This window comes from Rhipicephalus sanguineus, chromosome 9, assembly GCF_013339695.2.
Source record: "Rhipicephalus sanguineus isolate Rsan-2018 chromosome 9, BIME_Rsan_1.4, whole genome shotgun sequence".
NCBI classification, from domain to species: Eukaryota; Metazoa; Arthropoda; class Arachnida; order Ixodida; family Ixodidae; genus Rhipicephalus; species Rhipicephalus sanguineus.
Genome location: NC_051184.2, coordinates 8,754,479 through 8,769,077, shown reverse-complemented (window position 1 = coordinate 8,769,077; position 14,599 = coordinate 8,754,479). Strand labels below are relative to the sequence as shown.

Sequence of the window (14,599 nt, the reverse complement as noted above, 5' to 3'; positions counted from 1 at the left end):
GCAATTTTGTGGATTGAACAAGTGTATGTGCAAAACTTTGTGCATGAAACATATGCTGGCACACGTTGGGAAAATATACGCACGACTGGATCGGTATGACCAGTAAACCTTTCAGTCTTGCCACATTTCCCTGTACCACAAACACACTTCCAGTTTGCCTGGGAAAGATGATCACACCTCAATGGATATCATGATATCAAAATTATGTTTTTGCTAACCCGCTGCATAGGTGTGCGCAGGGTTCTCTATTTGGGGGGGGGGGGGGCAAGTTCCGCTGCAGAACACCCCGCGCCTCGTTCATTGAGTCCAAAACAAAACGAGCTCTGCAACAGATGCAAAAATGAAAATGAAGCAATGTCGTATTCCCACAAAGTTCTAGCACTGGTCCCTCGCTTTCCGGGGTGTAGATGGGAAGTAAACAGTTAATTTATTTATTTATTCATTCATTCATTCATTTCAACATACCGCAAACCCGAAGGGCTTTAGCAGGAGTGGGCAAATACAATACGTAAAAGAGTATAACAAAGTGCACTGAATATCAGTGATTAGTAATATACAATAAGAAGTCTTCGATCGATGAAGATCGAACATGACCAGGCAGAGCATTCCACGATTCCATAGAATGAACAAAAAAACTATATTTAAATGCCACTGTACGATGGATAAAAGTAGACATGTTCACTCATGGTAATTTCAGGTGGTTGTTGGTCTAGCAGCTGCGATGTATTTGCTGAGTAGGGAGAATCGTCGGGAGTTAATTAAGGTATAAACTTCAAACATTCAATGTTACGACGAGAAAAGAGACTGGTAAGCTCTAGGATAGGAAGATGGAAACTAGGTGAAAAATACCTGTCAAAGCTCTGATAAATGAAGCATACAGCTTTCTTCTGAACAGATTCTATTTTACTGATATCAGAAATTTTGTGTGGGTTCCACACAACAGACCCATATTCCAATATCGGGTGAACCAGAGTTTTATAAGTGAGGAGTCGTATGCTGAGAGGTGCTGAACATTATGTGCGTTGCAGGTAGCCTAACGTTCTAAGCACACGGTCGCACATGAGTTTGATGTGATAAGACCAAAATAAATCCCGAGTGAAAAGGAGACCTAGAAACGTTTGCGAGGAGGGCAACCATTAAACGAATAGGTAAACGGAGAGGAGAAAGAACGCCTGGTAATTGACATGGATACCGTTTTCCAGAAGTTGATTTGCATTGGCCAAGTGTCACACCATGATTGAAATGATGCAAATGAATCGTTAAGGATGATTTTATCATGAGTTTTAATCGTATGATACAAAACAATCGTCAGCATACATGCGGATTTTAACAGGAATATTACTTGGCAGATCATTAATGAAAATCAGAAAGAGGAGTGGGCCTAATATTGAACCTTGGGGAACGTCAGACGTTACAGTGCAAGTGGAGGAATGAGAAGACCTGAAGAGTATGTACTGAGACTTATTGGATAGGATAGAAGAAATCCAGTTTACTGGATTTCTTCTTTCCTATCCAATAAAGCTCACTGTTAAGAATAACAGTGAGCTTTTTCAGCAGTCTGTAATGTGACACACGTGTTAAAAGCTTTGGAAAAATCTATGAATCTTGCGTCAATTTGATCACCTGCATCAAGGGTCTGGATGATGTCATGAGTGAATTCACTGAGCTAGGTTAGGGTACTAAACTCGCATCGAAACGCATGCTGGGCATCAGATAAAACATTATTGCAGTCTAAAAATTCTATATATTTGAACATTGTGTGTTCGAGTATTTTACAATAATGGGATGTGATACCGATGGGTCTGTATTTCAATAAGGACTGCTTGTTTCCGGATTTGAATAACAGAATAATTTAAGTCCATTTCCATGCTATAGGGACAACAGACATCAACAGAGATTTCTGGAAGGTAATGGTTAAATATCAACTAGACCATAAGGAATATCTAATGAGGAGTGCATTGTCTATATTATCAGGACTACTTTTCTTCTTCTGATCGAGGTTTAAAATGACATTCAATAATATCTGCTGTTTAACATCCCAAAACCACGATATGATTATGAGGGACACCGTAGTGGAGGGCTCCGGAAATTTCAACCACCTGGGGTTCTTTAACATGCACCTAAATCTAAGTACACAGGCCTCAAACATTTTCACCTCCATCGAAAATGCAGCCTCCCCGTCCGGGATTTGACCCCGCGACCTTCGGGTCAGCAGTCAAGCGCCATAACCACTAGACCACCGTGGCGGGGCTAAAATGAGATTCAGCACACCCTGGTTTGAAACAGTGTCATCAAGGGCATTTCGAGTTTGCCCTATAAAAGGAGGAACAACGGAGTTATCAAGTGTAAAAACAAATTTAAAGTAATCATTAAATGCATTTGCAATGAGAGCAGTATCACCTGTAACTGTGTCATTTATTTTAAATGCATGAGTGGTAGATTTCATTGGTAGGGCAGACCTCCAAAATTTACGTGGATTATTTCTGAGCAAACCCGGAAGTTTAACTTGAAAGTAAAAATCACGAGCAGTATTAGTTTTGTTTCGAAGTTCCTCCTTTAGAGCAATGAATTGTGCAGCGACAACAGCACAATGCAACATCAGGGGCACTTGGTCGCCATTATCGTCAAAAACCATGCGTAGTCATAACCATGCGCAATAAAGAATGACTTGAAAGGTCCAACTGAAAAAAGGTATGGGGCAGAATCGGCACCCCCTGCACACACCTATGCTTAGTGGGTAAGGTGTTCCACTGTGAAGGTCAGAGAAGCCACGTTTTGTTGAGTAAAATGCAAGAACACGCACCTACTTGGCAAACCCCCATTTGTCAAAACTCCCGCTACACTGTGCCTCGTAATCGTAACCAAGCCAAAAAACTTGCAGACAACTGCAAGCCAGTTGTGGAAACAACAGATGAAACCAATATGCCTCCATGCACTGCACTCTTGCTGTGTCAAGACAAAGGTGCAAAGCTGACAAAAAGTGGATGCTTGAGAACGGTGTATGTAGACCCAATCATAGACAATTTTCTGTATATTTTTTTTTTTCAGAAATATTTAGGCTGATATTTAGGTGCGTGGTTCAGCGAGCAATACACATTGTACATTGTTTACGAATATTGTATAATGTGCTTAGCAAAGAGTGGCTACGACTGAGTCACTAGATTAAAATTTGTTCCAAGTGTACTTTGTAAGCTTAATACAAGTGCTTCATCACAAATCTTACCCATTTCAATGTCCATACCAGGTACAGGCACAGAGAATGCACAACAACACTTCATGTGGTGCAGTGCAACAGTCGGTGAATGTCACATGGTTGCTCAAAGAAAGTATGCGACCTTCAATACCTCTCGGCTCACAACCGTTTATTTCAGATAGCAATGTAAATGTCCAAAGTATGTTAATAGTACAAGTAGCAAAAATCACAGATTTTGAAAGTTCAGTAGTGCATAAAGGTAGTGGAAACTTTTTCGCACTGCAGATCAAGTGGCAATGTTCAGAACAGTCTTCACTCGTCTGTTCTTCAGTCATATGCATTCTCTGTAAAACTCTCCACAACACTCTCCATTCGTATCAGTAACCATGCGAGCTGTTCACAGTTGCTCACATTCGTAATGTACACAAAGTAACTTCACAGACAGGCATTAGCTACTATCAGGTATTACATGGATTTTGGTGCATTGGAGAACTTAAGGCACTGAGCTGGGTGGCCACAGCTGATACGATGCTTCGCACAATTGTGGGCGAGAACTTTTTCAAGGCAAGACTTAGGAGAACAGTCTTTGAGGTCTTGATTGTCTTGGCTATGTTTTTGGCTGTCGCTTCTACCTCCGCCTGAAAGAATGAAAAATAGCACTAATGACTTGCACAGTAGACACTCTAAAAAAGCAAGAAAGCTTACACTGCCCACGGTAAAGATCAGACACAGACTTATTTGTTTTTGGAGCACTTACAAGGTCCCCAAAAGCGCTATGTATAACTACAGCTAGAAGTGATTAGACATTAAACACCTCTCTTGTGGTGGAGTCCTCACTCAATTCTCATTCCCTGAGGGCACAGCTATGGCTTGCCTCCTTGGGTGCAATGTGATAGGTGTGATGCAAGTTTTGTCTACTTCCAGAGTATCTAACACAACTCGGTGACTGTTTCCAGCACAATTTTTCTCATTATTGTGGCAATAGTGGCTTCATTATAACGATGACATTTTTTTTTCTTTGCAGCTCTCACATTTTCCACAGAAAGTATCTGATACAGTTCACTCCTTGAACATGCCAGTGTTGCGAACCAATTTTTGAAAAATACCCTACATTACAGTCAAAATTACCCTACTTTAGACTACACAATTTTTTATTACCCTACATTTAACCGTACGCCTAAAAAATAACACTGTTTTATAATAATGAGGTACAGACTATACTTCACCGTACTACATGCAGACGGGTGGTGGCACTTAAATCAGTAAGAACGCTTTAAAAATTTGTTTCGAAGAGACATTAAGGAACATGAGAGACGGGAAGAGAAAGCGTTCCGATATTTGTCGAGGAAGAGTGTTGAGTCACGTTTGAGAACAAGAACTAGGAGACTCATCAGCAAGTATACGGCTGGCAGCATAAGCGATATGGCAACAAAAAGCGTTAAGTGAAAAGTCGGTGGAGCGGAAAAGATTTATTAGATAGCAGTGATGGAAAGAAAACCGGCTCTGAGTAACTACTGAAAGGGTAACGACGAAATAAGCAAGGATACATTTTAGGATAATTCAAGGGGAAGCAATTTGCTGTTTGAAGCAAGGTCGGGTTGTCTTAAAACGCATAGTTATAAAGTGAAATTCAGTAAAGAAGAAGAAAAATGTACATTCCGTGGGGAAGCTAAGGAAACAATGGAGCATGTTCTAAATAAATGTGATGACATCCATTCGGGTGTATGTTTGGGCATTACTCTACATGAAGCCTTTGCTTTTAGACGACATTCAAAAGGTAAACAGGTTGGCGACAGAAATAAGTACAAGACGACTGGAGGAGTGGTGGCAGAAAAGTAGGCAGAAAGCAAAAAAAAAAAATAGCAGGAAAACTAAGGTTAACCTGCAGGAAGGCACGGAAAGTTGGGCTGTTAATTTATAAGGTTTTTTTAGAGACAGAGAATCTTAATTCAGCCAAACTAGATTCAGCCAGGATGCTCTTAACTTTTTCGTTACCACGAGAAAATGGTCATTTTTCATGTCTCGGGAAGAAAGTTTTTGCCAGTTTGAAAAGTACTCCAGCATGGATTGCAGCATACCAAACTATGCACAATGAAATGCTCTTTCCAAAAAACAGTTGTAGAGCAACAAAAATATTGTGGAATATATAAAAATTTGAAAGTGTGTAATATTTTGTTGCCAGCTGACAAACACAGCTGAAACACAGCTGACACATCGAAAAAGAAAAAAGAATGAAATTGCGCGCAGTCCTAACACGTCTCGCTCCGCTCCGTAGCGCGGGACCGACATTTGCTCCATGTGGCCTTGTCATGAAGAGGAGCTTTGCAGCCGGCGCCAGCACACTGTGCCCGAGCGGCGTGTGGACCTTGCACATAACCAGAGTACTAGTTCTACGATTGTGCAGAAAGGTCAGCAGCTATGCATGCACGGCAAAGGACACCACTTGAGGCCATAAACAAAATCAACCCCTGAATGGCTGTGGATGTCCCAGGTGGATCGTCACCGTCAGAGCTTGAAGCTGAGGTGCTGTCATCTTCGCAGTCAAAGCTTGTCGTCATTCAATTCAAGTGCGGTTGCAAGATAGTCTGGAGCGGTGTGCATTGCTCACGGCGCAGGTGCGCACCCATGCGCGCGTAACGACAACGCCATGGGAACGACCAGCGACACTGGAAGCGGCCCTGTGTCTGATATAACAATAGAAGCGAAACCAAAGCTGCTGGAAACTGGCTGAAAAGGCCCCTTCCACACTTATACATGCGGCGCAGGGGCGTAGCCGTAGGGGGGGGGGGGTCAAATCCCCCCCCCCCCCCGAAATTTTTCAGTTTTGCTTGCGTATATATATACATGCGCACATACAAACGCACGCACGAACATGCACAAAGTATGGTTGAACCCCACCCCCCCCCCCCGAAAAAAATTTCTGGCTACGCCCCTGATGCGGCGGACCTTCGAAATAATTTTTGGTAGAATAAATCTTTCCCGTCTCCAAACAACAGCTCTCTAGTGAAGAGCTGGCATAAATTTCAGGCAATTATTACCACTCAAAACTGTCAGATTGCGAGGCTGGCAGCATAATTTGATATTTGACTTGGAAGGGTTCTTTTGATTGCAGAACTTTGGTGTTACTGAAGCATAATCACAAGCGGCACGCATTTCTCTCAAGTTCGTCAGCCAAGCGCATTTTCCCAACAACACACTCAGATTGGTTCGCACAAAGGTCTGTCAAAAATCACTAAACAGGCAAATTCAAACTGATTCTGAATGTTCAGTGGCTGGTCTAACTAACTACTAAGAGGTGTTAGGTGCACGAGAAGCAAATTCAACATGCCAAAATCGAGCATCGATCACCAGTGATCGATTTGAATAGACACGGTAACGAAAGAGTGAGCAACCATCCGTACACTGCCATCGATAAGACCCGCATGCATTCGCCTAAGCTGGCTGGAAGCTGAAAGCTACCTTCTTTATCTTTTTCATCCCAGTCGATTGTATTGATCCGCCGGCCTCAAAATATTTCGGCACCTAGCATGCTTTTGCACTGCCTCCTGGATCGGAGGCATTGCAAGCTTTCTGCACCTCAGGCGCCTCCGGGATCGGACCACCTATGACCAAGCGATGGTGTCATGTCATCATTTAACGTCACATTATCCGATGTCACAGTGACTTCACGATGATGTCGCTAATTCTTGAATCTGTGATGCCATGATAATGTCATAAGGTGACGAAATACATGATTATTTTTTCACATCACTCGCGTTGATGCCAACGATCACTTTTCGTTTGATGAGGCATCTAAGGCGTTCGAACGGCAGTCGCAAAGTTTAAAAGCCCCTCCACGCAACGAATGAATGGGAGACGACGAAGAGGGAAAAAACCATTCATGGCAAAAACCAACAATGCTAGCACAGGGATGTCCGACGTATTATCTTTCATCTCTGCCCTATGCTGGTGACATGTGAATGGAAACATTTCCAATTTTATTCAAATAAAGATTTAGTTTTCGGATCCATTCAGGAATGTCACCCTTGGAGATGTCGCCTCGATCGTCTACATTTTTCACTGATCGACGACCATAGAAAAGTGAAAATTACCCTATATCTGATAAGAAAATTGTGTACCACCCTACCCCTACCCCACGCTGCCCAAAATATTCCAGAAATACCCTACAATAGGGTAATTACCCTATGGTTGGCAACACTGGCACACGCACGCAATGAAAAAAAGACAAAAATAGCCAAGTGCTAGCACCATTCATGTTTCTGCCACCAAAGAAATTGCTGCTCTAATACCAATCCATACAACAACTTTGCGTATAGGCTGTTGTCAACAACCATTGTACTCTTTCTCGTTCCTCGCCTTCCTCTGCATAACCTCACATAGCTCAACTTTTTCAAAAGAAGCTTCTTATTAAACGCTCTCTCTCACGTGTGTCAGGTCACGTACCAGGTGACATTATGGTGACTGGCAGTGCTGGGCAGCATCGAAGATACATGTATCTTAGATACTATCTTAGATACTCTATGGGTATTTTGTATCTGTATCGCGATACTTCTCGAAAGACGAGTATCTGTATCTGTATTTCCGATACATTCGATAATGTATCGTGTATCTTAAGATACACGATACTTCTATCGCAGCACAACCGTGCGAAACAATAATCGCTGGCCAAGCTCCGCTTCTCAAGCTGGTACAGGTACCACTAAGCCATCTGAATAAGTCTTAGGGCAGTGACGCAATTTTATTTTTCCGTCAGAGTATCCCAGTGAGGGCAGAAGATGAGGAAAAGCGCGTGGATGTCTACGCCCAGCCCACGTACTTTTTGTTTGCTCGATTTCTTTTCTTTTTAGTTGCGCCAATGCCGCGACACTTGCTCTTAGCCACTGTCCTGCGCCGCGTCTGTCGCGAAATTCTGATGTGTCTACAGTGTCGTTATTGAAGATACTCTTGCGTCTTGCTCCGTAACGAAATGTGAGGCGTGCAAGAATGGGGTTCCTTTGCGTCGCGTGGATTTTACATATCAGCGATTTGAAGGATCTCGTGGATGTAAGTTTGACTTGCATGCCATGAATTAACTTATATGGAAATAAGTATCTAACAACGTTAGCACCACTGGTACTGATGCTAGATCTAAAAGAGCAAACGTTTACCTAACAGAAAATATCTTAGCGTACCGTATTTTTAACTTCTTGCTACATTTATTCAGAGAATTTATGAAATCATAATTTAATTATTAGCACAAGTGCTTTCTTAGCTGTCATTTTACATCCCTTACATTAGCTAAGTCTCTGCACTATTTTTCCGGTCTGGTCACTGCAGTATGTCTTTGTAACGCGCTCCCAAAATAATACCTCTGCTTTATTCTTCTGTCTGCTTTATTTCCACTACTGTTTACACATTTACACGCTGCCAAGGCGGTTTTGAAAACAAATATATAATTATGTGTACCGCTTAGGAAAATAGCGAAATTGAGTTTGCATTATAATAATGGAAATCATTAGGAGCCATCTTAAAGATGTTAGGAAGGGGATTCGAGAAACTTTGTTTTTCTAAATGCTCTGTTTTGCTCATGAGCGTCCCAACGAGCCGTTTCAGGCAATTTTCCATAGGCACTGAATTTTCTATTGTCTCAACATTTAAGATGACAATACTTCATGCTCATAGCTATTAAGGGCGCCGTCTGTATTGTGTTTCTGTACTCATTCAATGTGAATGTTTGATACACAACCACCTCTCTATTTTACTTATATTTGTTTTCTTGTCTCAGGCTTTCTTAAATATTTTTCGCATTACTAATCGCCACGTAATGGGAGCTATAAGTGGCAACAGCGCGAATAACGGCGGTGCCCTGCGACGCTTTATGGAACTGTACAATACGTGTGAGACGTTTGTGTTGCACATGTTCTCTCGTTGCAAAATATTTGCTAAAAAGATTGCACGTTAGTGAGTATCTCAACAAAGAATCCTTTACGCCAGTAGATAAGTAGAATATGACATTTCATTACAGTTTTAAGTCATCTACGTATACACCAGGGGTCTCAAACTGAGCTTATAGCCAGCGGGCCGCAGTCGCGAAATTTAGTTGCAAGGGCCGGGACAATGAAGATGGCGGCAGAGAGTTTGAACAAAATGACATTTGAAAGGAAGCCTTTCCCATATCTCATATATGGGTCATTTCTGAAGGACATTTGGAGTCAGGATTCGAGAAACATTGATAGCGATGTACAGAATGACTGTTATCTGGACGCGGATTCTGAAATATAGAGTTTTTGTTCCACGGTTATGTTTTAGTACATGGTGATCACATGTTCCTGACGAAAGGAATGCTTGAGACCAGTCATGTCTGTGCAGCCCACGAACATACTTATTTAGAAAATAAAAGCTAATGAGACGAAGACGGCCATGTGTGCGGGCCTGGCCGCTAGCGAAATGGCTCAAACTTCTAGTGTACACCATGAGCCCCCCCCCCCCCCCCAAAAAAAAAGAAAAAAAATGTGGCTACCAGCGTTGTTGCTGCTGTACACCTGTCCGGATATACGGTATTGTGCAAGCTGTCTTTTACGGACAAGGTAGAAGTCCACACCGGTATTTGCGCCGTCGTGAGAAGGCTTCTTATTGAAGTTATTGTGATTATATGGCAACCTGCTAGATGGTTGGCAAGCTGTGTAAAGCAAGTACCGCTGTCGGCTTAGTGTACAAAGAGTTGTCCTGTGAAGAAGCTAAAGCAAACCCCAATAAGTTGTTTTGGAAGGAAACTGATGTACTTTCAGCAAGAAGGGCAAAACTTTTGAGATACTAGCAGACATTTTATTCAAGTGAAACAAAATAGTTCACAGTTAGGAATTTTGAAGCAGACATTTTCATGCATAGGCGTTTGCTGCTACATTATACCGATCTATAATAATAAATTTGATAATGTATCGAAGTATCTTAAGATACAATTGCCAAGTATCGTATCGGATACAATTTTTGCGGCACTATCTTGCATCTGTATCTTCAATACTTCTTGCCTCAGTATCTTGTATCGTATCGCGATACACTTTCAAAGTATCTTTGCCCAGCCCTGGTGACTGGCAACCCAGTGGCATTACTCAATGCTTCAGAATGTCATTACAGCATTGAATTATCAACAAGTTTCTTTTCATCATAAAAGTCATGACCCTGTGGCCTGTTATAACGTATGAAGCTTCAACTTAAAGGAGCACCGACACAAAAATTTCACATCTTGTTTCTTCTGTTGCAATGAGTACCTAATGACCCACTTATCACAGCTGGAAACCTCGTTTACTCGAGCACAGTATGGTTAATGATTTGGAGACTGTTTTATTGCGCCAAGTCGCAGTTTCGGCTTCAAAGAACGCCGAGTGAGGCGGGACCCAGAGTGGTTTTATTGCAAACATGGCTGGCTACACGAGCTTGTGTGACACAAAACCTCGTTCACATGAGCACCATGTTGACAACTCTTTTCAGCAAAGGCTATCTGGGTGCTGCCATAATCCCCTCTGGGAGGTTGTAAATATGCATGACCCCCCAAAAATGCACTGCAGAGGCAAGTGAGACAAGGACGTCAGCCTTTGTACTCCCGTACAAGTCCATAAAGCAGGTGCCCCCTCTTTCCATTGAAAAGGCCTGCCATACTCGCGTGACTTTCCTTGACAGCACTGTGGAAGCTACAGAACTGAAACGCTCGCCAGCGCACGTGCCAAGAAAGAGTATTTATTTTTATTTTCCAATTTTCAGAGTTACCTAGATTGAATAAATAAAGCTTTCTTCATTTTAAAATTAAACAGTAAACATGGCGTCTCTGACACTGGCTGGACCATGTGTGGCCACAAACTCACCGTTTCGTTCTCCAAGAAACATGTACTCGAAATGTGACAGAAAGCGGCTGTAAAAACGGACCAAGAAAGTTATCTGCAACATCTATGCTGGGGTAAGGTGCCGTCAGCCTGAATTGTCGAAGAATGCTGCGAACAAGCAAAACCAAAGCTGAAACTGAAATCGGCTGCAAGCTGCCGAACTACTTGTGCAATAACACAAATGTGCGGATGTCCTGCCTCCGTAGCCTTTGCTCCACTGACAAGATAAGTTGTCGCCGAGTGTAGGAGAGCGCTCGCAAGGGTTGTGACAGCCAACAAAGACTTGTGATGCAGGTGGCCGTTACTTGTTTACATTTAAAACCAAGTTGGTGTCGATGTCATGAAGTGGGCTCTTAAACTGCGTGACACGCAGTTTATAATTGATTTTAATATTGATATTTTGTATATGACGCATGTGTGTTCACACAAATCTATTCCACAAGTTATATCGCCTTGAAGATCTTGTGTCAGTGCTCCTTTAAAGAGGTCCTGAACCACTTTTTGAAGTAATTATTGAATGAGCTCAGTATTGAAAACTTCGCCTCACGAATCGATTACCACAAAAAATTGCCCGAATCTATCAAGAACAAGTGGAGTTAAAGGGATTTGTCTCATGCTTAAAGCGCTTTCTCTCGTCCCGACGAGTGCGACGAGTACACATGGAGGGATGGCACAGGGGAAAGAAGTTACGTCATGCATGTCATGACCTTGAGCGTGCGTAATGAAATGCGATCGCTCTCTCTCGTGATTCCTGTGCGTGTGAGTGTGGCTACTATGTAATGTTAGCAGACTATGGAGCGTGGCATTGGCTTGGGGCACCACTCCGTGGCAAGAAACGCATCTAATCCAAATGCCGCTCTTGATTCATGTCGGCTATTGGCCAACAGCATGCTACCTACTGTTCAACGTCAAACAGTAGGCGCCGGCAGCTACAAAGAGAGTGAGCATAGGCCTTTGTATGAACAGAGGGCACCTAATAAAACGGCAAATTTGCACTGTGCTTCTAAACTCCTGCTGTGCACGCCTGCAAGATTTGGCTGAGCTGTTCATAAGTGTCTGCTCTCAGCAGGATGTGTCTTTTTCACCAAACACGAGGGGTGGTTCATGACCCCTTTAAGCCGAAGCCTGCTGAATTGTAAAGAGAGGGTCGGGTTTATAATATATGTGTTTCTCGGGCGCAAATTCTCACATTGAAGGTGCAAAAGCAATAAATAGTGATTCACCATTATAGACCACTATAATAAAACATTCTATGCCACAGTGCAGTTGGCAAGGACTAAAACGCATTGGCACTACCTCGTCCTTTCCGAACAGCACCTTTGCAGTGTACACAAGCGTCTGGGGATCGTCGCAGTTTGCAGCATCCTTTGTTACAAGCACCTGAAACATAAACCATAAAAAGAAACATTTGTTTTATTTATTCAATGGTATAAATCGTCTTTTAAGAGACAACACAGATTTCAAAGTCCGAAACACACTTTCAAAACATTGCAACACCCCTGTTTGGAGAAGCAGTCCCCGTGAAAAAATAGCAATAGAAGTAGCTAATCGATGATATCAAAACCATATCACAAAAAAAGCAATACAAGGTTTGCACAGGTATCAAAGACAAAAATTCCAAGGGTATTCAAGGACCTTCAAGTCCCTCTCAAAGTTTTCAAGGATGCAAGGTGGCATCCTAAGTAGTATATTTCACAACAATGCTTCCAAAAAAATAGATAGCTTTACTGCACTAGACATTTATATATATATATATATATATATATATATATATATATATATATATATATATATATATATATTGCCACACCCACTTCTTGTCTTGTTGTGATGTATTCGGGTTTGACCGGCAGGGACGGTTATCAACGCTCGACGCTGTCCGCGAAGCAGTGTTCGAGAAGCTTCGCGATTGTAGTAGATCGTTTTGTTAAGATTGCGCCCCGCACGCGAATGTTCCAGCTTTGTCTAGAGATAACGCCGCGACCAGCGATATTCCTGGAAAGTTCGATAGCGCCTGTATACATAGCTTGCATTGACGTCACTGTGGCCGCCATCTTTGAGAACAAACTGGTTGAGACCCAGGGTGAACTCTTGCTCAAACGAGCGTAGCAAGAAACGGTGACATCAGATTAGTTCCGGTGGCCCCTCCAATCCTCTGTGTTCCCCCTTGACGCAGCTGGCGAACAGAAGAAAGTGGGGAGAGCACAAAAGAATGCGGGGGGGGAGCGAACGACTGGGTGTCCTCCATTGAAATGACACTCTAATGAGATAAAAAAGTCACGGTAGCCGCCATGCTTGTGAACAAGCGCAGAGAACCTGTCTGTGACGTCACGTACAAGGCATGTATAAAAGCCGACGCGCTTGACAGCTTGTCAGTTGGTCGACGGTCGTCGCACTGTTCGCCGCTATCAGCGTATTGCTGTAGTTTGACTTTCGGTTTCCCGGCCACAAGTTCGGCCAAATAAAGGGTTTCATCTCGGACGTGCTGACTGCTGTTTTCGTCGACGTCACGACCACGTGACATCTGGTGGAGGTACGCCTCCAGATATTAGAAATATACAGCCTTCACCTTAAGTTTCTAACATGCACAAAAGTCGACAACATTAAGGCAGCTGCAGAAATGTTTCTTATGTTGGCTAAATAATGTTCAGTTCTCCCATTCACTTTCTACAGTCTTTCGCAACTGTTTGACTTTTACAAAAAATTTTACATCGTTCGTCGTCTGCGCTTTTCCTCGTAGTGATCTGCTGAAGCAGCCAAATCGTCAATTCCTGCTTAAAGTCTTTGTGTTTTCTTTTTCCTCATGTTGTAAATGTCATGGCTGATGAACAAACGCTTGTTTGACTGTCTGGTGTCCTCAAGCCTCTCCCGTTTTTCAGCTTCTATACAGAGTGAACAGACACATGACTGGACTCTACCAATGTAACCAGTGGTGTTACCGTATCAGTAGATAAGCATTGCCGGATCAACACTTCCCTACCACAGACAGCTGGCCACATAGCCGATTTTAAAACAGAACATATTGCAAGACGTTCTTATGTTCGTGTTACTGCTGCTGCGACACCCTCGCCTATCTTAGAGACAACGCGTTTTCCACCAGCGCGCACTTCATTTCAAAAAGACAGACAGGATACTTACAAGGGTGCCGAGTTTCTTGTACTGGGAGACCACGATAAACAGTTTGTCGGTGAACTCCATGATGGATATGTCCGTGTCACAACCTTCGATGCACACAGACGCCTGAAAAACAAATAAAAGAATGCCAAGAAGAATCGCCACGGCATGCATAAAATGTGTGCACATTTTGTACTTACGACGATGCTCGGGATGAAGCCGCTGGCAACTGAAGGAAAGGCATGGCCGCTGTCGACCGCCTTCGCGGTATCCATTGTTCTTGTGCGGTGTGGTTTTTGGAGGCACAACTAAATGTGATGATACACAGTGAACGTCAACTCTAGTAGAACAAAAACTTTCGAACTTCGTCTCAACACAAATCACAACGCTGTCGGCGGCACGCGCCTTGCCGCTTTGACTTGGCCTGGCTTGGCTG

General features: G+C 42.9%; 1 protein-coding gene across 1 annotated transcript; it reads right to left on the bottom strand.

The window, feature by feature from the left end:
• Positions 1-3,349: 3,349 nt before the first annotated feature.
• On the bottom strand, positions 3,350-14,599 carry LOC119404567 (proteasome assembly chaperone 3). Its single transcript, XM_037671112.2, has 4 exons — positions 14,364-14,599; positions 14,188-14,289; positions 12,346-12,429; positions 3,350-3,831 (listed from the first exon to the last, which is right to left on the bottom strand). The coding sequence occupies exons 1-4, from the start codon at positions 14,436-14,438 to the stop codon at positions 3,652-3,654; spliced, it is 441 nt and encodes a 146-aa protein (XP_037527040.1). The 5' UTR covers positions 14,439-14,599; the 3' UTR covers positions 3,350-3,651.

What these genes read in the sequence shown, in the direction of transcription:
- LOC119404567 (XM_037671112.2), bottom strand. Translation starts at nt 14,438, where the DNA reads ATGGATACCGCGAAGGCGGTCGACAGCGGCCATGCCTTTCCTTCAGTT. An exon ending in ACAAGAAACTCGGCACCCTT is followed by an intron (nt 12,430 to 14,187) that starts GTAAGTATCCTG and finishes TTTATGTTTCAG; the next exon opens with GTGCTTGTAACAAAGGATGC. An exon ending in TGCTGTTCGGAAAGGACGAG is followed by an intron (nt 3,832 to 12,345) that starts GTAGTGCCAATG and finishes TCATTCTTTCAG; the next exon opens with GCGGAGGTAGAAGCGACAGC.